At 41.8% G+C, this 20,276-nt stretch overlaps 2 protein-coding genes across 5 annotated transcripts; both read left to right on the top strand.

Annotated features, from left to right (window-relative positions):
- The first annotated feature begins 3,692 nt into the window (after nucleotides 1-3,692).
- Nucleotides 3,693-9,570, top strand: LOC149070897 (zinc finger Y-chromosomal protein-like). 3 transcript variants are annotated; one of them, XM_089248416.1, is made up of 3 exons: nucleotides 3,693-3,726; nucleotides 6,222-6,317; nucleotides 8,137-9,570. In XM_089248416.1, exon 3 carries the CDS (start codon nucleotides 8,138-8,140, stop codon nucleotides 9,563-9,565), a length of 1,428 nt encoding a protein of 475 aa, XP_089104542.1. In that variant the 5' UTR covers nucleotides 3,693-3,726; nucleotides 6,222-6,317; nucleotide 8,137; the 3' UTR covers nucleotides 9,566-9,570. The 3 variants fall into 3 exon arrangements, with proteins under 3 accessions (XP_089104542.1, XP_089104540.1, XP_089104541.1); XM_089248414.1 differs by lacking the exon at nucleotides 3,693-3,726 and adding an exon at nucleotides 3,864-3,974; XM_089248415.1 differs by lacking the exon at nucleotides 3,693-3,726 and adding an exon at nucleotides 3,876-3,989.
- Nucleotides 9,571-9,893: 323 nt separating this feature from the next.
- LOC149070896 (uncharacterized) lies at nucleotides 9,894-19,703 on the top strand. 2 transcript variants are annotated; one of them, XM_089248413.1, is made up of 2 exons: nucleotides 9,894-9,990; nucleotides 18,024-19,703. In XM_089248413.1, the coding sequence occupies exon 2, from the start codon at nucleotides 18,025-18,027 to the stop codon at nucleotides 19,528-19,530; it is 1,506 nt and encodes a 501-aa protein (XP_089104539.1). In that variant the 5' UTR covers nucleotides 9,894-9,990; nucleotide 18,024; the 3' UTR covers nucleotides 19,531-19,703. The 2 variants fall into 2 exon arrangements, with proteins under 2 accessions (XP_089104539.1, XP_089104538.1); XM_089248412.1 differs by lacking the exon at nucleotides 9,894-9,990 and adding an exon at nucleotides 15,800-16,160.
- The last annotated feature ends 573 nt before the right edge of the window (nucleotides 19,704-20,276 follow it).

Raw genomic sequence — 20,276 nt, 5'->3', positions numbered from 1 at the left:
CCTTGAAAAACATGATGTCCAGATAGATGTCCTGCCTCCAGCCCCATGAAGATGTCCAGAAGGGATGTTTCTGGCTCCATGAAGAAGAGTATGATGTCCAGATGAGATGTCTCCAGCCACCTGAAGATGTCCAGATGGATGTCTGGTCTCCATCCCTGTGAAGAAGATTGTCAGGCGTTCGTCATTTCAACTTTTTCCAGGGAGGGGACAAAGAACATATACTCAATGTATGTATATATATACACAATTTCTAGTCATAGGCGGAGATAGACTTGGAAGTCTGGGGTGGCACAGTCATTATTGCTGGGGAGGCAAGATGATTTCAATTCATATATGCATTAGATCAGTCGACTCCACCTTTGACGATGGGGGGGGGGGGGGCGTATCTCCGCCCATGTTTCTAGTACATTTTTCAAAGCCTGGGGGGGGGGATGCCCCAAATGACGGGCCAGAAAAAGATGTCCAGAGGGGATGTCTCCGGTCACCTGAAGAGGAAAACCCAGTCAAGCATATCTGGCATCAGTTTTATTGCCTTAGTTTCTGACAGCGTGATTTGCGGATAAAAATATCCTATTATCAAAACAAGTAGCCGTCCTTCCTTCTTCCCAAGGCACATGATGTTTCTGTAAAAGAACAAAAAGGGGGGAAAAAATGAACATGAGATTTAAAAAAAAAATATTTCAAATATCGGATAAATTTATTTAATATATAAATCATGTACTCTTAAGGTATTTTTATATAAGGGGGAGGGTCAATAAGTATAACGAATTGATCAATAAGAGAAAAAGTAATCAACGGTTTGAAAAATAAGTCAGAAATTACTTTTTTTTTGTACCTCAGCATTTCTCCAGGGAAATTTCGGGTAATGGAGATAGGGTTTCCAATCCCGTAAAAAATGGGTCTCTCCCTGATGACGGGAATGATGGTGCACAGGTTATAAGACGACGGCTAAACACTCATTGTAGATGATGCCACCACCGGTTTCCACAAGTATTTACGCCAAAACTGCATTTGTGTATGTTTACTAGTTACATGTTGGAATTGGGTATGCATGCTAGTCATTTGTTATTCAAATCCAGATTGTGTGTTAGTCATTTGCTGCTGGAGTTGCTTGTGCCAGGGGTGACTTAAGCAATGGTGCAAGGGGTGCAGCAGGTTGTAAGGGGCGGCAGCGTAGACGTTTAGTTAAGACCCTAAATTTTAACACATTATAAATTCATATGACATCATGCTTTTTGAGTCGCACTTTCACAATGGAAACGTTGAGGAAACTAGACAGGGCCTCTGACTGTATTACCAGAAACAAGAATGTAAGCTATCGGGACGGCTCGAGACAAAACCTGTACCGGTGCAGAACTTTTGTGCCTCCTGCGCACACCCCCCCCCCCCATTGTCCAAGTTGGGTACATCCTGCGTCGGGGTCCCTGGGTTGGAATCTTTTGAGGAGCCCAAGCCAGATTTTCCATAAGGTTCCCCTTCTAATTAATTTATAGTGTGAAAAAAAATTAAGGATTTAGTCCCGGGCCCCCAAGCTGGAGCCCTGTCAGCCCTACCCTTCGGGTAGATGCACTTCCCTCACAACTTATCCAAACAATTCTTAACAAAAAAAAAAATTCCCCTTTTCATCTCGGATTTTGTGCCCCTCCAGAACAGACAAAGCATTCTTTGATTTTTTTTTGACCTACGTAACTTTTTTCTTCATTCACCCTGGATTTAGCACCCCTCTTGAGCGGTGCCTCTTGCGGCCGCAATGGGTCGTATGGCCAAGTGCTGCCCCTGCACTCTATCACAAGGGGCAAGTGTGCATTTTGGTTCCCTCAGCCAAGGGTAGGGCTGACGACCCGGAACAATTTCATAATTTTTTGCCTTTTTCACAGTATAAATTGATTACAGAAGAGCCCGCGAGAAGTCTGACTGAGGGACCCACAAAAGATCCCAGTCTAAGGAGGAATGCCCTCACCCAGAATTTGTTCCACATCAGTCAAATGAAAACAAAGGAAAAATTCGGCTTCTCATTTGTCCAGTCCCTGGAGGGTTACCAGAAACACTTTTTGAAAAAATTTCTTATTTATATTACGAGGTTATTTTTATTCTTTACAGGATAAGTGACAATGGCTCACAAAAATAAGTGCTGTTCCGAGGATTATATATATTGCATTATTAACAATGGTAAAATAATTCTGGAACAAAAAAAAAAAGAAACATATTTTAAAAACGGGACGTATGCACGGTAAACAGTGATGTAGTTTTCTTCTGAAAAAAGTCGGGCTTATCTCGAGGTCCCCTTCACTGAAGCCCTGGAAGGCAGGTAAAGCAAGGTTTTCCTAGGAATAGATTTTTAGCGCGGCGTGAACCGAATTAGACCATTTCGCGCCGGCAGAAACGTGTTTGTGTTTTCCTAGCGTGACGCATCAGATCAGGGGGCTATATTATATAGAACTCCTTAATACACCATATACGTATACACCATATACGTATTAATACACCTTAATACGTATATGAAGGCGTCTTAATATTATAGTATATGGCCTTGTCATCAGCTACTCTGTCGTCTGCATGCTCCGGTTTGAAGGGGAGGGAAAGAAAACACACAAGAGTGAAGAGAACATCGGCAAGACGCAGTCGACTCCTCCCAGTCAGCCAATAACGTCCGACGTAAAGCGCTGTCGCGAGCCGTATTGCTCTCTGTAGGGAAACAGTCATACTATTTTTCTTATTGGTGAGTGGACGGCCTGTCGTGCTGGGTGATTCACGTTGCGCACGGCGCGGAAAACCTGCTCTTAGGAAAACCCGACTTAAGTCATTGCCACCGTGATACACAATAACGTGAGATATGTCACCTTGACGCCAGTTATTTACAGAAGTTTCACAACTCAAATGGGTGTAGCCCAAAGCCGCTTGAAAGGTTTTAATGCAGCTTTGGTGTAGCCTGTCTTCCCTACACGATTCTAAGCCTTAGAGCAATCAGAATGAATCATTGTCCCTCTTCTCTATCTATGTTTCGATCAACCCAAGCATCAATGCTTTTTGAATAAAGCATCACTGTAAGCGACAGGCACAGGATGATTCTCATAGAAATTAATGATAAAATGGCCAATTTTTCATGAGTCACGCTTGGAAGTCGCCATATTGGTAGCCTTGGATACAATTTGTATATCCCTCAAGAAAGAGGGAAATATCACGTGATCGAAAAAAACCTCATTATACCCAATAAAACGATCAATTAAAAAATGCCATTAGAATCTACCTCTCCCAGTAGTTCCCGCTCCAGCGGCAATAACAATGGTGGTGCTGGTGGCTGTTGTAAAGAGTTGTACCACGATATTGTTTGTACTGCCATCTATTTTCAAAATTAAAGACCACTCAAGTGACTATGAAATTCGGTTCCAAATTTCTAGCTCAGAACGGTTCCTGCAAAGTCGACAAACTGAACTGGGTTTTTCAGTTTTTCTTTGCGGCACATAAGATGACCGAAATGAACTTCAGATGAAGCCGATGCCAGATCAATGGAAAATTTATGTATTGATTCGTAGTGTCTGTGCTGCCATCTAACTTCAGAATTAGAGACGACTAATCTGGTGACAATAGAGCAGAATTTTTCATTCAGTTCGGTTCCTTGTGATTGAATCCAACGAACTGAACTGGATAAAAAGTTCAGTTCTATCTCAGGTGAATACGGAGGCGTCCGAAACGAGGACTCTGAGAAAAAGCAGACGACAAATGAAGGTTTCAAAACTTCTTTATCACTCCTTTTCCTATGAATAAATTTTTCATTTTTTTTAATCATTGTTTACTTGTTTCATTTCGCTGCACAACTGCCAGGAATCTTTATTTCGGTTTTCTATGTTTACAATTTTCCGGTTAAGGTCGTCCATTACTCTTCGACGCGATGTAAATTGCCCTCCTTTAGATTGCTTGGGCTGCATATATTCCGAGTATATGAAAGGGTAAAAAAAAATGGAATTTTCAGTCAAGTGAGAAGAACTTTGGTAACACTTAATATTTATATAAATAGTTTAATTTTTAAAGGTGCCCCTTCGCATTATGGAGCTCAACCCCCTAGACCCCTTGATTATTTTTACACTTTCACGCAAGAACCTACTAATGTATAAAAACCTTAAATAATGGGTTTCATGCAGTGCTGGATCCCCTGCTCATCTTAGAGGCCTCAGAGAAAGCAATGTTCTGGGGCCTATGTAATTGGAAGTGCATGCCTACGATAGACAAACTTTTGAAAACCATTGTACAAATCTTATCGCAGGGCCCAAATGACACTTTTCTGTTATAACATTCCACTTGGCACCTTTTTTTTTGTCTTGGCAAATTCGCACTATTCAGTTTGGCTCAGCTTCTTTCCTGGCGAGTTTTCTCAGTGTCAGTTTCACTTGCCCAATTACATTTGCGTAACTCCTCACTCAAATACATACTGTTTTCTCCCCCATAGCGTAACTCATCCCTGTTGCAGCGTTGTAGGTGTTGCTTGATTCAATGGAACTCTGTTATTATATGGGGATGAAAGTGTCAGCCAGAAGTGTATTATCTTTGATACAGCTTTTATTTCAGTGGTGCTGTTTTACATTCCAAGATATTTTGATAAATTCCATTTATTTTTGTACGATAATGTTCTTGCTGAATATCGTGCCAACAAGCCTAGTATCGCACCGAAGGCATGCGGGGAGAATCAATCCAAAATGTGCCAATTCAGTGTCGAAAAACATGTGGACAGTTATAATGGGAAAGTACTACCCAGATAAGCAGGGTCTTTAAAGAGCAGGTCATTCATCCAAATGCCCATGCACGTGGTGCTCAGAGAAAGTTACTACTGCTTATTGGTGCCATTTTTTTGTGCTGATCAACAGGTGTTTACAAATTGATGTATAACATTTTGCTAGAACTGTAAACTGCAACAGTTATTAGCACAGGTAGTAGCGTGTGAGACTAGTACTTCAAGAATATACCCAGCTTGAACCCAGCTCATGAATCCCTTTTTTTTCCTCACGCTTTGTCTAAGTTTTTGGTACTTACCTATTATCGTGTCAACCATTTTTAAGTTGGCACTGATACTGCCAAACTTGCGGGAATGTGATTCTAAATATATAGGCCTATGGTACACAATGCTGGCCATGCAGCCTGAGGCATCTGAAGTGTTTCAGACCACCTGTGGGTGCTCAACTTGGTCTTTATATAAGGTTTGTTAAAAACCGTTTTGTTCCAACCATAATTTCTTCATGTTTGGACCAATGAAGCTAAGGGAACTGTGGTTTGGTGCACATATGTAGGCAATCTTGTGTGTGTGTACATGCTTGATTTTTTTTTTTTCCCTGCCTGCAGAAACTGCCAGTTGCAGGCAGACCGCAGATGAATGAAGAAGTGAGAGTTCCGTCGTATTTGTGTTTTTGACAAAATGGCAGGAAAAACTTAAATAACACTACTGTCTTAAATTTTGCGTGAAGCTTGGTGATTTCCGAGTGGAAATAACAATCCGCAAGATTTAACAGAGACCTTCAAAGCAGAAGAAATTAACACCACACTGATAAAGAAGTGTTACAACTGCTTCAAAGATGGCCGCACGTCAAAGGAGAGTCAAATTACATTCTGGTATAGGCCCTCAACATCCAGAAATGAGATCGTTATTGGCCAAGTGAGGACTCTGGTGATACAGGATTGTTGAATCCTGATCAGAAGACTTGTAGATGAGCATTAGCGTTGGGTTCTGTTCATTCTATTTTGACTGACAATTTGGTCTTCAGAAGATGCAGTGTCAAATTAATGCTGGCCACCTTCTTTGACTCCAGTGTCGTTGTTCACCATTAAGTACTTTTACAAACGCTTGCTCACTACTGCATCATTTACTGACTCACACAGTCATTCTTTGCTCACTGACTCAGGTCTGTGAATTTTCCGTAAGCCCTTGGCTGAGTGGTATATTTGGGGAGACCCTTTATAGTGAATTCATAGCGTGAAAAAAACAAAAATATGACAAGAGTCTCACCCGGCCCAGAGCCTTGTAAGCCCCGTTCTTGTGAGGATCTGTGACCTGCACTTGTAGAGAATATATCTCGATCTCATTGTTGTAGTTATCTTTTATTAAGATTTGTTTCTCGTTTCTCTCTCTCCCCCCCCCCCCCCCCCACTTTTTCAGTTAGAAGATCTGTAAAAAAATGACATTGAGCATTTTCACGCTTTGCTTATTATAAATGTTTATGTTTGTTATGTTATAGGTGAACCGAAAATATATTGAGGAAATCGTGCAAGATTCATGACTCAAGGTTGCACCAAAAGACAATAATTGAGGAGAACGAGACCATTTCCTACAGGTAGTATATCTATTCAGTAGAGACATTTTAAAGCTTGTTGTTCAAAATAAAAAAATTTAGAGTTTTACAAACCCGAGGCACGTTCCGCTAGGGGGAAAAATCGACACTGTATATCTTTTCGAAAGTGAATTGGTGGCTAATTGTGTTTGTGTCGAAGCCGGCTTCCGAATTCCATGCTAACAGTCCTAGAGGATTTTTTTCTCTTTCCCCTTCCTACTGAAGAAATGTCTTTTTTGTGACATCATGTGGCAGCTTCCCATGGTCAAACCCTCATCACTCAGAGGTGGATTTATGGTTTCGCCACCTGTGGGTTGCACAAAAGATTTCTGCCCTTTTATTCTTGTCTAGTTTTCTTGACCACTCACTCCTCAAATTTTGCTGCGTTGGACTGTAACCTATTTGCCCCACCTCTGTCCCTAACTCATTTTTTTAGCAGTCACATGCTTTCAAACTTTCTTATTCGCTGTTTCGGCCATTCACTAGTCACCTCGTCCTTCACACTTTCTCTCTATGTCACTCTTCTAATTTTAATCACTGCTATGCCTACACGCCCTCTAGGTCAGCGATGGGCAAACTACAGCCCTTTCAGAGGCTCTATCTGGCTTGCAGCAGATTTTAAAGTGATAGTATAGAAATGTTTTATAATGAATAGAGCTTTTTTATAATAAATTGTATTGGTCTGCGAAAATTTTATATTTTTTTCTGGCCCGTTTCTAAAGTTTGCCCATCCCTGCTCTAGGTCATTCCCATGCTCACACACTCCCAAGGTCACACTATCGGTCTCTCACTGACCTAGTCCCGTATTCTATGTCACTCTTTTGATCACCTACCGACCTGATCCCTTCTAGGTTACTCACTGACCTGGACCCTTACTCACTCTTTTGATCATTCACCCACCTGATCCCTTGCTCTCTAGTTTACTCACCAACCTGGTCCTTCACTCTTTTGATCACTCACTGACTTGATCCCATGCTCTGTCTTGATGACTCTCCAACATGATCCCTTGCTCTCCAAGTCGCTCACTGACATAGTCTCTTACTCTATGCCACTCATTTGATCACACACCGACCTGATCTCTAGGTCACTTCTTGGTGATTTGCATGATTTGCACTAATTTGGTCACTCACATCCTTAAACATGCTCTAGGCCAGTGGTTCTCAACCTTTGGAAGCCCTGTAAATCGCTTTTCTGTAAGTGAAAGGTCTGGTCACACACACAACTAACAAGAAATTAATGGGAAAAATGAAACTGTGAACCACTCACGGCCCGGTGTGACCAGTGTTAGGGCTCGGTGGTTGAGAAACACTGCTATAGGCCACTATTTTGTTCACTCACATGCTTGCAAATTATTTTTATCGCTCATAACCTGCTTCCTTGCTCTCTAGATCACTCACATGCTTGTACATGGTCTAGATCACTATTTTGTTCACCCACCAGCCTTGTCTATCACTCTATAGGCCACTCACGTGCCTGCCAACTCCCTAGGTCACTCTATTCATTGCTCACTGACCTGATTCACATCTTCCACCTTTCTCCCACTCTATTAATTTTCACTACTAGTCCTTCAAATTTGAGACCCCTTTGAACTTGCCACCCCCACCCCGGCTATAGCTATCTAAGCTCCCCATAAATAGTGATTTGAGTGTTTCAACGATATCTGTCTCGTGTATATCCTCTATTCTAATCTAACAGATTTTGTAATTTCAACGGAGTCATGCTTTCAATTTCTTTTAGATCTTAGATATAAAATGGTGGAAAAACAAGATAGAATTTCAAAAAAAAAAAAAAAATCAATTTATTCTCTTCGATTGCTTTGCAGCATGGATGATACAGAAATGATCCTCCCAGATATAACGCCCAGCTCCACACTTCGTCTCAAGAACATTCTTCCTGCACCATCGTTTGATCCCTCTTTGCTCTGTAGGCAGAATGACAATGGACTACGGGAGAACAGCAGCGCTCCGGCGAGAGCCCTGGTAACGTACAGCAGACTCGACAGAGAGAAACGCAGCCACGTGTGCGAGCACTGCGGCAAGGTGTTTGAGAAGCGGTGGCAGCTGGTGGTGCATGCAAAGGTCCACCCTCAAGAAAAGTCCCGGGACAAGATCACTGCTCAGATCAGCGTCAAGCACACCGTTTGCGATGGGATCCACAAGGGGATGCCGGAGCACAAGTGCGTCTGCGGCAAAGTGTTTCCGAGTAGGTGGCTTCTTTCACAACACATGAAACAGCACACTGGCAGAAGGACCAGGCTGTACGAGTGTGACATCTGCAAGAAATGTTTCCGTTCGAGCAGCTATCTAGCCGTACACATAAGCTCCCACGCGGGTGGTAAGCCGTACAGGTGCGAGATCTGTAATAATGCGTACGCTAGACTTGACTCGGTGGTCAGACACAAAAAGACGCATCACAGTGGCATAAAAAAAGTCCCAAAACCGAAGACCCATGCCTGCGGGGTCTGCAACAAAACGTTTTATACCTCCAACATGTTGATCCAGCACATTGCTGTCCACACCGGTGAAAGACTGTACAAATGTGACGAGTGTGACAAGTCGTATAGCCTCAAGAAGTACCTGACTCAACATCAGAAACGTTTGCACTGCGATGAGAAAAATTTCGTTCTTCCAGTTCCTCCTGTCGTCTCGCCGACGACTCCAGTCGAAGAATCGACTCAGAAGAGAGCGATCAACAGGACCTGCGAGTTTTGTAACAAAACTTTCTGTACCACGAAACTCTTGAAAGAGCACAGGAATATCCACACTGGTGAACAACTGTTCAAGTGCAACTATTGTGACAGGACATTCAATTTTAGGTCTAACTTCAACCTTCACAAGAAACGGTGGCACAGCAATGAGAAGCGATCCGATGATGAAACTGTCGCACACAAGTTGCACATAAAGGAAGAGGTAGAGGAAGACATGGTTAAGGATGAGGAAAAAATGTACAAATGCAATGTGTGTTCACGTGAGTTCAGGTATCTTCGAACGCTCAAGAAGCATGCGGAAAGCTGCAGTGTAACAGCAGACGGTCAAAGGGCAGGTGACAGTCTACAACACATCAAAAAAGAGTCAAATGTGTGCGAACTTTGCGGCAGATCGTTTTCAATGAGAAATAGTCTGATCAGACATAGGCGGACACATACTGGTGAGAAACCGTACGTGTGCGATATTTGTGGCAGGTCATTCGCTCTCAAATACAATGCAGATAAGCACAGGCGGAATCACTCTAAGGAAGAGAACGATACATGAAAGAAAAAGTTGCAAACTACTTAAAAAAATATCTCTGCGAGAACTTTCCTGTTTGTTAAAAGACTACGTTTTGGGGTGGAGGAAAGAAAAATAAACAACATCTTCAATCTGTTGCTTGCGAGCACCATGGTGCTCCTTGAAACACACAGAGTACTTGATACTCGTGTCCAATTTTGTGCTGGCAAGCACCTGATCAACATTCCAATTAAACACTTTACACAAATTGCATTCAAGCACAGAAATCCTGTAAAACTAGCCGTAATGGTGCTCTTTTTTTTTTTTTATGATGGGTGTAGTTAGTGCTCGCGACTGGAAAAAGGTTGAAGACCTCTGGTCTATAGTGAACATAGATTATTATACAGTCTATGCTTGTTATAATGACCCCTCCCTCATTCCTTCCAACCACAGATCCAGGGATCCATAAGGTAAGAAAAAATGTTCCGTATTTTACAGGACAAAACATTATTTCCCATTGTATTTCTGGTTCTTGGGTGGAGGGGAGATAGCCTTCCCCCCCCCCCCCACCCGGGTCCACACTTGTTCCTTAGAAAACCCAGTGCTAAACCAGTGATCATTATATCAAAAGGAAAACTTATTTAAGTCATTATATGAAAATACTAGCAAAAATGAAATACTTAACGTGTTGCCCCAAGTTTTCTCGATACACTGGGAGCATGAGGGAAGTGATGAGCCTTTGTAAAGAGATAGAAATGCCTTGAATGCATTATTTGGAAAGCACGGTAATCAAAGTAAACATTCCCAAAGTCGCTGTTGAGGCAGAGAAGCCATTGTCATCCGTACTGTTTTTTACCATTTGAGGCATTTGCCCTGCTGCTTTGATGAACTTTTACAGTAGCCAGTCATTCAAGTCTGGTCCTGTGCTAAATTTAGCGAAGATTGATGATCTTAAATTGTATATTTGTATAGAGCACTGTTCTTCAACCTTCTTACTACTTGCGGACCAGTGAGAATAGTTGATAAATTTTACAAACTGCTGAAAAATGGGAGAAAAAATAAGTTTGCGGAGCGGCAAAAGATAAATATGTGGACCGGCATAAATAAATGTAAAAAATGAAAATGCAATTATGAAAACTAAAAATTATACGCAGTAGAGCATCGATTATCCGAGTACCGATCAACCGAAACATTGGTTAACCGAAAGCGTTCCAGTCTGCAAATTCAAATTTTCATGCCATGTAGAAGTGCCGCTAGTGTTTTTAGTGAAGCAAAAGAAAATTTCGTACCTCTTTTCCTAAACTTCAGGCCTACTTTAATGGCCATTTTGAGCATATCAAGCTAGGCTAGTCAGTTCTCTGTTATTTGTAAGACGTGTGAGATAATTTGCAAAATATGTGCAGTTTTGTGTTTAATATCACTGTTTCTATGTTTTCACATTGCTCCTATGACATTGGTACCGTTTTTTCCCATGAATGATCGGTTATCAAAAAATATCAGTTTTCCAAACACCCCCATTCCCCCAATCGTTTCGGATAATCGATGCTCTACTTTATACATGATAAAATACATTACAATGCCCATAAAAAATATTTATGGTTGTCAATCCAGTGTTTCCCAAAGTGGGTTATGGAATGGTCCGTGGGGGGGGGGGGGTGTAGAAGCTACAGATTTAACATAGGATCCTATGGATCCACTTTAGTTGGGGGGCGATGAGGAAAAAAAATTCTGAAGAATTAGGCGATAGGATAAAAAGTTTGTTAAACTATGTCTTAATCTAAGTATGGATAGCTTCTCGCTTTACACAGACAGCGACCTATTAGAGGAAAAACCCTATGCAACACCATAGCCTAGAATTGTCGCTTACCAATCGGTACTGGTGTCGTCTTGTAGAAACAGTTGCTTGATGGTGTATTAGTAATTCATGTTCCATCCTAAATCCATCCCGTTGAAAATTTTGAACACTTCAGTCAAGGCCGGAACTGGGGGGTGGGCAACTGCCCTGGACGGCTAAATTTAGGGGGAACAGAAAAGCACTGTTATACAAAATTATCAAATTTTCAAGTTGTGTGTGTGTGTGTGGGGGGGGGGGGGGTTAAATAATGTTCGCCCTGGGTGTCAGAAATCATAGTTACGGCCCTAACTTCGATTATATCCTTCCCTGGCTGACACCTTCATTCTTCTAATGTAAAATATCTTTATTGTTTTGAGAAGATTTTGAAAGAAAAAAAAAACTAGCTCTGACTGCAGGCCTGGGTTCGAATCCTGGTTCGGTCATGGATGTCTACTAACACTAACGAATTCCCTAGACAGATCTTACGAATCTATCATAGGAATATGTGAAGATCACATGTAAAAAATCTAAGGTCTGTCTTGGTAAATGTGAAAGAAAAATTCCGAAAACTTTCGAAAAAAAAAAACAACAGATGATATGAATGCAAGTAAAAAAAAAGGGGTGGGTGGGAAAGGAATACTTCGATTGTCTGTGCTTAGAAATATTCACATTATAACTTTTCCTTAAATTAGTTACTTTTGAAACAAAATTTCTTTTTTTAGATTATATCGAGTAAAATATACTTATAGGGGACTGTGGGGTGGCACACCAAAAGCATTCAAGGGCTTAGGGCCTTCAAACATCTTAATCCAGCCTTGCCCTCCCCCCTTCCCTTAGGAAAAAAAGCAGGGGGCTCGCACGCAATTCCCTTCCAGCTCCGGTATCCCTTATTTTCAGCAGTTTTAGTCAAGTGAGGGAAAAAGATGGGGGAAAAAAATGTTCAAACTTTTTTCATGTGGTCCGCACTCATACGAACAATTTCGGTCGTGTCAGTGCCTTGCTTTTGGATAGCGGGGATGGAGCTAAGAGTTCTCTTGAATGCTGAGTTTCGTGTCTAATTTAATAATACATATTCAGTGAATGCAAAATGGTGAGTGTGTGTGTGCACACCATTGTGTTTTGTGTTGTGTTCATTGCGGCAAGTTGTATGTTTGTGACTGTTTTGTATGGCGGAACATTGCATGTGTTTGAATGATGTGTAAAAAGTTGTGAAAATTTTTTATAAGAAAGGTTGAAATTACGCACAGATGTCTGGTTTTCTTTTTTCTTTGCTCTAGTTTGTATTACCGCAGGGGTTCTTATATATAACCAGAGGGTCCACAGGCAAGGCCTGTTCCTCATAAGTTCGGGGTCGGGACAAATATGAATTTTTGTGGGGCTTGTTAAACGTAGTCGTCTTTGTTGAGCCAGGGGAAAAGAGCATGTGGGTCATGTCTAAAACACAAAAGGCAGCTAATTTTGGGGTCCTGGTTACATGCCCAGTGTGTCCGTGTAAGAAAGAAGCCCTGTTCACAGACTATATTTTAAATTGGAAATCTTTGTTCTAGCGAGAGATTTTTTCCCAGTGCTGGTCTTTAACTTTGGTGTGGTGTTGGCTCTCGCTGATAATAAAAGGCAAATGCAGACTCTCATTTCACTGCAATGTTTTTTTTCATGTAGTATATTTTAAGCCATTGCAATTTGCAGCAGCAGTAAAGTTTTCAGCGATTTCAACTAGGGTTGACATTATTATTTTAAACCTTTCCCCTAATTTTTCATTTTTGTCCTCATTGTCAGAGTTTTCATTATTTATTATGAAAACTCTGAATTATTTTTCATTATATATTTCATCTTGGAAAAAAAAACATTCACTGGCACGTTTTCAGTGTGCGATTGTTTTTTTTCCCTCACATTCATTTGCACGCTTTGACCAATTATAGCAGAAAACAAGGACTCAAGTTGTCTCCAAGCAGGACACTAGCTATTCTAACAGGGTCCTGCGGGCTCTCTGTTATATTAGTAAATCAAACGTGCACCTTGTCCATATTCCTCTTGCGGAACTTCTAACAAATTGGTACATGTTGGTATGTGTGTGAACCTGAGGTGAAGTTTGTTTCTTTGAAATGCTTGCTATGTTTCGTGCTGCCATAAATTTTTCTAACTATAAGTGAAGTTAATGATTGAATAACTGCACTGTTGTGGGCTTGTTCCTCTCGGTGGCGAGACTTTTTAATGGGGAGATTGCCGCACATTTGCACTTTGAAGGTGGGAGCTCTCAGTTAGCTGCCTTTTGTTAAGACAGCAATGGGTATAACTTCCTCCCGGTATAGTACACTGCATCAGCTGTTGCTAAGCAAAAAAATGGTGTTTTCAAGATGAATGCTGTGGTTACTGTTTCTATCTAGAGCTGAATTGTTAGTTAGGGGCCGTTCAAGTATTACGTGAGCAAATTTTTAGCCATTTTTGACCCCCCCCCCCTGTCAGCAAAATTTCGTCATCAGCTCTGCCCCTCTGATCCTAACTCATATTTTCATAAGGGGGTGGTTGATTACGTAAGCATTATCCAATCCCCCTCCCCCTTGTCATCAAATATCAGAACCCCCCCCCCCATCGATGATGACATAATACTTGAACGGCCCCTTAGCTGTTCTAGACTGTCTTTTTTGTACTGGGAGCTCTCAGTTATGCTACTAGTACAAAGACAGTCTGAAAACAGCTCTAGAAATAACTGCAGCATCCATCTTGACAACACCATTGTTTGCTGAGCAGCAGCTGATGCAGTGTACTGGGAGGAGGTTATACCTATTGCTGTCTCAGCAAAATCATGGGATTTCAATAAATTGATATTCCTGGCCCCCCCCCCCCCCTTCCCCATACCTACCTTGAAACACTAATATACAAAATCACAGCACCAGATTTCACTATCATGGACTCCCCTCCAGTTGTGTGGGAACAGTAGGTACTCAGTCACTAAAAGTATTTTGCAATACTGGTACAAGCACCCCATAGGCGGAGATAGACGTGGAAGTCTGGGGCACGATGATGATGTCAATACATTAGATCAGCCGACTCCACCTTTGACGCTGGGGGGGGGGGGTTGCCCCTCATATCCCCGCCCATGGAGCACTCCTAGAATTATAATTCAGAAATCAAAATTTCTGGCAAACTCAAGTCAGCATCCACGTGCCTGAAACGTCGTGCTATGCACCCGAGATGCCCTGACCCATACTTCCCCACAAGGGTGGTGCTGACAGGGCTTCAGCCCAATTCCTATTCATTTTCGATTTTTCACACTTGTGCAGCATGTGAAAAATTCAATCCACTGGAAAATAAAGATGTTTCGGAGTTTAATTGAGTGAATACATTTTTACTATATTGTTCGATATCGGACACGTAAAAATTTCCGACGGCAGGTATTTATCCAACGTCCCGACGTTGGATCGGTACGATATCATTGTGCTGCTGGAGATATGGGGAAGCATGTGTGCTCCCAACTAGGGAGGAGCAGGTGGATCTAGCGCCTCAGACGCCGGAACTAGAGGGCGCTGAATTCACCCTTTAACTGCTCCTTCAGTTTAACACGAGGGCGCCAAAATGATTATTGGCCGCGGCTGACAAGATATCTAGTTGCAATCCTGTCCTATGGTTATGTTCCTTCCATTCAAAAACAAGCAGTTTTTGCAGGTAGAGTAGCGCTATCTGTTGTGAACATATATAATTATTGATGTCAAAGATGCAGACAGTGTCTTCATTTCTAGGTTTCGGAATCAACTCGTCCAAATTTGTCGACAGTTGGCATGTCTCCAGATAGTGTCCTGTATTTTTCGTCGCAAAAATATGGTCAGCTGTATCACAGATTACATTAAATACATTTAATGAAAGAACGTCAAACATAGGGTGACCATACGTCCCTTATTTCCCAGGACAGTCCCGGTATTTTCTGTTTTTTTGGCTGTCCCGACTTTTCAGCAAAAGTGTCCCGGTTTTTCCCGTAATTTGCACGAAGCCTACTTGAATTTTTATTCTTTATTGAAGTCGAAGATTAAAATTATTTTTTTCAACTCATAAATTATATTGTGATGATTACGACTACAAATGAGAATATTAATCTCCCACATTTGTTTTGTAGAACGTTTTGTTTAACGTGGAATTCATTTTAACGCACTGCAATTTGCAGTCATGCTTCATTTCCTGCCATTGTGATTTTTCCGTAATTTCAACAACATTTGGCAACTTTGTTCGGATTTGGCGTCATTTTTGGCAATAATTGGTGATGTCCCGTATTTTCCCGTTTTTAGAATCCCAATTCCCCGTATTTCTCTCGAGGAAATATGGTCTTCCTAGTCAAACATGCCAAAATTTTACAAATAAATATCTATAGTCAGCAATATATATAATACATATTATGCGCTGAAATTTTTTCTGCAAATTTTTTTCAGCTCAGTGTTTTGATCCAAACATTGAAGTCAAAGGCGTCCGTTACTTCTCGACGCGATGTCGATCGTGTGCTTTCGTCCTGAAATTTTACGTATCCTAAAAAAATTCATTTTTTTCATGAATCAGGAGGACGTTGATTCATCTTCCCGAAATTCGTCCTGAAGCGTGTGGCAGGCAAAAGAGGGCGCTGATTTGTATTGTATCGTCTGCTTTCGAGCGTGATTCGTCCAAAGGCTCAGTTAATTTGCATTGCACTCTGGGGTTTGATTGAAAGAGTGGTTTCAGATTTTAAAGAGCACGGATCGATGCCACAAACTAATAATAAAGAGAAATTATTAGTGTGCCGCAAAGACATTTTGTCGGGAAACATCTGCTAGATTTTTATCGAAGGTATTGACACACACACACATTAGTAACTTTTTGTCTTTTCTTTTTTCCCGCAATTTTCTTGATAAGACCCGCGGAAGAAAAACCGCACGTAAAAGAAGTTTGGTGTAAGGCCCGCATTTACGGGTCTGTACCTGTTCTCACTCATGCGCGGATCATACCCTCCCAAGAGCCAAAAAAAATCGGGCAAAATTTCATCTGTCCCGTAAAATGCGGGACGATTCAACGAATCTAATGATGTCTGCCTCCACTACCACAGCTGATGGTGTCTGCCTCGGATTTATTCGTAGCTGTGAATGTCTGCCTCGGCTTCATTCAAAGCTGATGATGTGAGCCTCCACTCAATTCGAAACTGAATACATACGTGTGTCTCGGCTCCATTTGGAGCAGGAGCTATCTGCCTCAGCTTTATTTGCAGCCGATGGGGTGTCTGCCTCCCAGGGCCGCAAGTAGATGCTTGGTCACCCGGGGCAAGCATGTATTTGATGCCCCTTCCTTGTAATGTTAAAGGCGAGGTTTCAGAATTAAATTTATGCCCCCTTGGGTCCAGCGCCCGGGGCACGAGACCTGCCTACTCCTCCCTAGTTGCAGCTGAAAAAAGGGGTTATGGCTGCTCCATTTTTTCATGGTTATTTGATCATTTTTGTCTCACCACGGTGGCAATTTTCTTCCCGTCGAGGGCTAATTAGACCGGAATCTACAATTTATTGGTGATTCGGAACGGCAGGCTTGTTTTTAATAGTCATCGAGAGGTTGGTACGCTAACCCCTCGAGGGGGGGACTCCCTTAGGTAGCAATTTTTTCTGCTGTCATGTCACCATTTCTGTTGTACCCTTTTGTCAGGAAAGTTTTTTGACAAGGATCGAACTGGGTATCGAACTCATGACACTTCTAAACATCCTTTGCTACTTTAGGCGAGTATCTTATCGACCTGGGCTATCACGACCCATTTTTTCATGGATGAAAATTCATTCTCTGACTCATAAATTCTCAACCCATAGCCTGCGGGTCAAATGTGGGTCGTCCAATTTATCTGATGCTGCTCGCGACCTCAAATGTCAATCATCATCAATGGTACATCGATCCTAAGACTGGTTCGCCCCATATTGAGCAGCCGCCACTCATCTTTATCTTGGGCAACGCATCTTTAGCGTTGGGATCCAGCTGATCCCGGGCCTTTTGATTTTCAATCCTGCATTCCACCACATCTCGTAGCAATCCGCCGTAACTGAGCCATGTCCCAACCAGTGTAAACGTCTATCTAATGCGTAAAAATTAAACACAACATTTGCAGGTCACTTGTGTTACCTGTGGTGCAGTTCCACATCGCTCAAGTGGCCCACTGCACATTCCCAGACCTCGAGTGACCCATGGCCTATTTAGGCCTACAGATCATTCAAGTGATGTGGAACTGCACAGCGAGTCACTTGAGTTATCTGAAACTGTGCCACTGCCTCACGGTACCACCCCTCTGAAGAGCCAAAACATGAGATAAATAATTTATCTATTCTGTTGTAGACAGTCTGAGTGGACCAATGGAAATGTTCCTTGAAACCCGCAGTGCAGCTCCACATCACTTAAGTGACCTGTGGCACATTTTCAAGTCACTTGAATGACTTGGTAAGTGAAGACACATTTTCAAACCAACGATCTGATCCCCATTCTTCAAGAGGTTGAGCACCCTTGGCTTGCATAGTTATACCCCCAATTACAGGATTCGGAGGAACATCGAAATAACACTTAAATGTAACACCATTTGAACCCGACCCCCCTTTCTCACTGATCTTCAAAGAAATTTTTGAACATATAGATTCCTATTTCATTAAGTTTTCGCCTAAATAATTCTTTTCTCTGATTCTTTTGCAGCATGGCGGAAACTGCTTTATCTCCACTCATCTCAATTCTGCCGGATATAAAACCTGTGGTCTCGGTTCTGCCGGATATAAAACCTGTGGTCTCGGTTCTGCCGGATATAAAACCTGTGGTCTCGGTTCTGCCAGATGTAAAACCCGTGGTGTCGGTTCTACCAGATATAAAACCTGTGGTGTCAGTTCTGCCTGATATAAAACCTGTAGCAACACTCCATCACAAGGCGGATGTACATTCAGCACCATCACTCGTTCCATATGTTGTGGTGTTCCGAAGGCACGTTCGAACAAGTGCTAATGATAGCAAACTCCAAGAGAAAGACAGCAGTGGAACTAGTTCAATGTTCCTTGAAGCTCAACAGGAGAAATCGAACAGCAGCAATAAGTGTGAGCGCTGCGGCAAGGCATTCAAAAAGCGGTGGCAGCTATTGGTGCACTCGAAGGTCCACGCTCGGGAAAATCCCACCAAGCGACGAAGAAGAAGAAGGAGCGAAATCAAGGTGGTTTGCAATGAAGTAAAAACTGAGCACAGGTGTGTCTGCGGCGAAGTATTCCCCAGTAAATGGTTCTTATCAGCACATATGACAACGCACACCGGTGAGAAACTCAAACCGTACGAATGCGACATCTGTAAGAAACTCTTTCGCACGAACAGTCACCTAACTGTACACAGGAAGGGCCATGCGGGCGAGAAACCTTACACGTGTGAGATCTGTAACAATTCGTACACGCAATCCACTTCGTTGGTCAGACATAAGAAAATGCATCACAGTGGCGGCGAGAGGAAAGTCCGCAGGATACGGATCGGCCACACCTGTAAGGTCTGTAACAAAACGTTCTGTAGGCAGAGTGTGCTGATCCAGCACCTGATTGTCCACACCAACGAGAGGTCATTCAAATGTGATGCCTGTGACAAGTCGTACCGTTTCTCTAGCAGCTTGTTCCAACACAAGAAACGAGTGCACGGCAAGTTGAAGCATCTCGTTCATCAGTCCATGGACTCAACGGCTGAAGCCGGCGAGTTGCATCTGAAGGACCCCAGGGAGAGACCGTACAGATGCAAGACGTGTCCCCGCAGGTTCAAGTATTCGAAAAACCTTGAGAAGCACATGGGCATCCACGACGGGATAAAAGATAAGAAACCAGTTTGTGAAGTTTGCGGGAAAGTTTTCGGTCACAAGCATCATCTCATAAAGCACGTCAGGCTGAAACACGTCGGGGAGAGACTGCACGTGTGCGAGATCTGCGACAAGTCGTTCTCCCAGAACTGCCATCTGGTCAAACACAGGCTGACCCATACTGGCGAGAAACCCTTCGGTTGCGAGGTCTGCAACAGGTCATTTGCCGCATCTTCTGCATTGATCAGGCACATGAAAATGCACACTGGGGAGAAACCTTACATTTGCGAAATCTGTGGCAAGTCGTTCGCCGAGAAATACAAGGCCGATAAACACAAGCTAAACCATTCCAAGGAACTTGATAGTTCCGAATGTGGAACTTCATAGCGAAAAAAATCTGGTTTAATGTCAAATGATTTTGAATAGAACTTTTTTTCTTTCAAATGTATAGGTTAAAAAAAATATATATATATATATATTTGAACATCGTAGAATTAATGAGTGCCGTTCTCATGAAAAAGTGAACAAATATATTGAAATAAATATGAATATGAGAAATATTTTGCAGACTGGCAAAAATTTGTATACGTGTTGAAAATCATTTACACACCAGCGAAAAATAAACAAAAATAATTTGCAGACCGGCAAAAAATCAACAAAATTTGTGGATCAGCAAAAGAAATAAATAGACAAAATCATTTGCAGACTTCGAAAAAGTAGAATAACCAATGTTTTGTGGACTGCCAAAAAAAAAAAATAAGAAATAATTTGCAGACCGGCAACAAATGAACAATTATGGATAATGATTCGCAGATTGACAAAAAAATTCACAATTAAAGTTAATAATTTTGAAATAGAAATATATTTTGCAGACTGGTGAAGATGAACAGCTATGAAAATTTATTTACAGATTAGCAAAAAAAATACTCAAAGTAAATGATTTTGAGACTGTCAAAAAATAAATAATGTGCGGACCAGTAAAAAAAAATAAATATAAGAAATGTTTTGCAGACTGTTGAATAATGCACTATTAAAGTTGATAATTTTCAGACTGAAAAAAAATAAGTAGGAGAAATAATTTGCAGACCAGCAAAAAAATGCACTGTTAAAGTTGAAAATTCTCAAACTGTGAA

This window comes from Pholcus phalangioides, unplaced genomic scaffold (assembly GCF_987345545.1).
Source record: "Pholcus phalangioides strain wild (caught in Gottingen) unplaced genomic scaffold, Ppha-v1.0 ptg000020l_1, whole genome shotgun sequence".
Taxonomy (NCBI): Eukaryota; Metazoa; Arthropoda; class Arachnida; order Araneae; family Pholcidae; genus Pholcus; species Pholcus phalangioides.
The sequence above is the reverse complement of the archived record's forward strand: the minus strand, read 5'-3'. Positions and strand labels throughout refer to the sequence as shown.

What these genes read in the sequence shown, in the direction of transcription:
- LOC149070897 (XM_089248416.1), top strand. Translation starts at nt 8,138, where the DNA reads ATGGATGATACAGAAATGATCCTCCCAGATATAACGCCCAGCTCCACA.
- LOC149070896 (XM_089248413.1), top strand. Translation starts at nt 18,025, where the DNA reads ATGGCGGAAACTGCTTTATCTCCACTCATCTCAATTCTGCCGGATATA.